The sequence below is a fragment of the Corvus brachyrhynchos genome, unplaced genomic scaffold (assembly GCF_000691975.1).
Source record: "Corvus brachyrhynchos isolate BGI_N302 unplaced genomic scaffold, ASM69197v1 scaffold219, whole genome shotgun sequence".
Lineage (NCBI taxonomy): Eukaryota > Metazoa > Chordata > Aves > Passeriformes > Corvidae > Corvus > Corvus brachyrhynchos.
In genome coordinates this window covers 1,774,561-1,774,906 of record NW_008240034.1, presented here as the reverse complement: position 1 = coordinate 1,774,906, position 346 = coordinate 1,774,561, and the positions used below count along the sequence as shown (strand labels likewise).

Sequence of the window (346 nt, the reverse complement as noted above, 5' to 3'; positions counted from 1 at the left end):
CGCCGAGCGAGGCCCCGCCCCCCGCTGGGAGCCTATAAAAGGCAGCGCAGCGCTCGGCGGAGCCTCAGAGCGATCGCGCTGGAGCTGCGGTAGGAGCGGAGCGGGAGCGGTGATTGCGATAGCGCCGCGATATCTGCGCGATAGCCGCTGTCAGGATTATTGCTCTTGGAATTTGCCTTCTTTTCTTTGGGATTACAATTGCACCATGACCCTGGAGGAGCTGGTGCCTTGCGATAGCAGCAAGTAAGTCGCGGGCAGCTCGGCGTGTTGCGGCGGGGGGCGGGGTGTCCGTGGTTGTCGCCGTCGCTGCTCACCGGCTCTGTCGTTCCTCCGTGACAGGATGCAG

General features: G+C 63.9%; 1 protein-coding gene across 1 annotated transcript in view; it reads left to right on the top strand.

Moving 5' to 3' along the window:
* The first annotated feature begins 205 nt into the window (after nucleotides 1–205).
* The window catches only part of GADD45B (growth arrest and DNA damage inducible beta), a 1,059-nt gene continuing 918 nt past the window's right edge, over nucleotides 206–346 (top strand). The window contains exon 1 of the mRNA XM_017743824.1: nucleotides 206–243. Within this exon, the coding sequence (XP_017599313.1) occupies nucleotides 206–243 (38 nt within the window). The remainder of the gene's footprint in view (nucleotides 244–346) is intronic.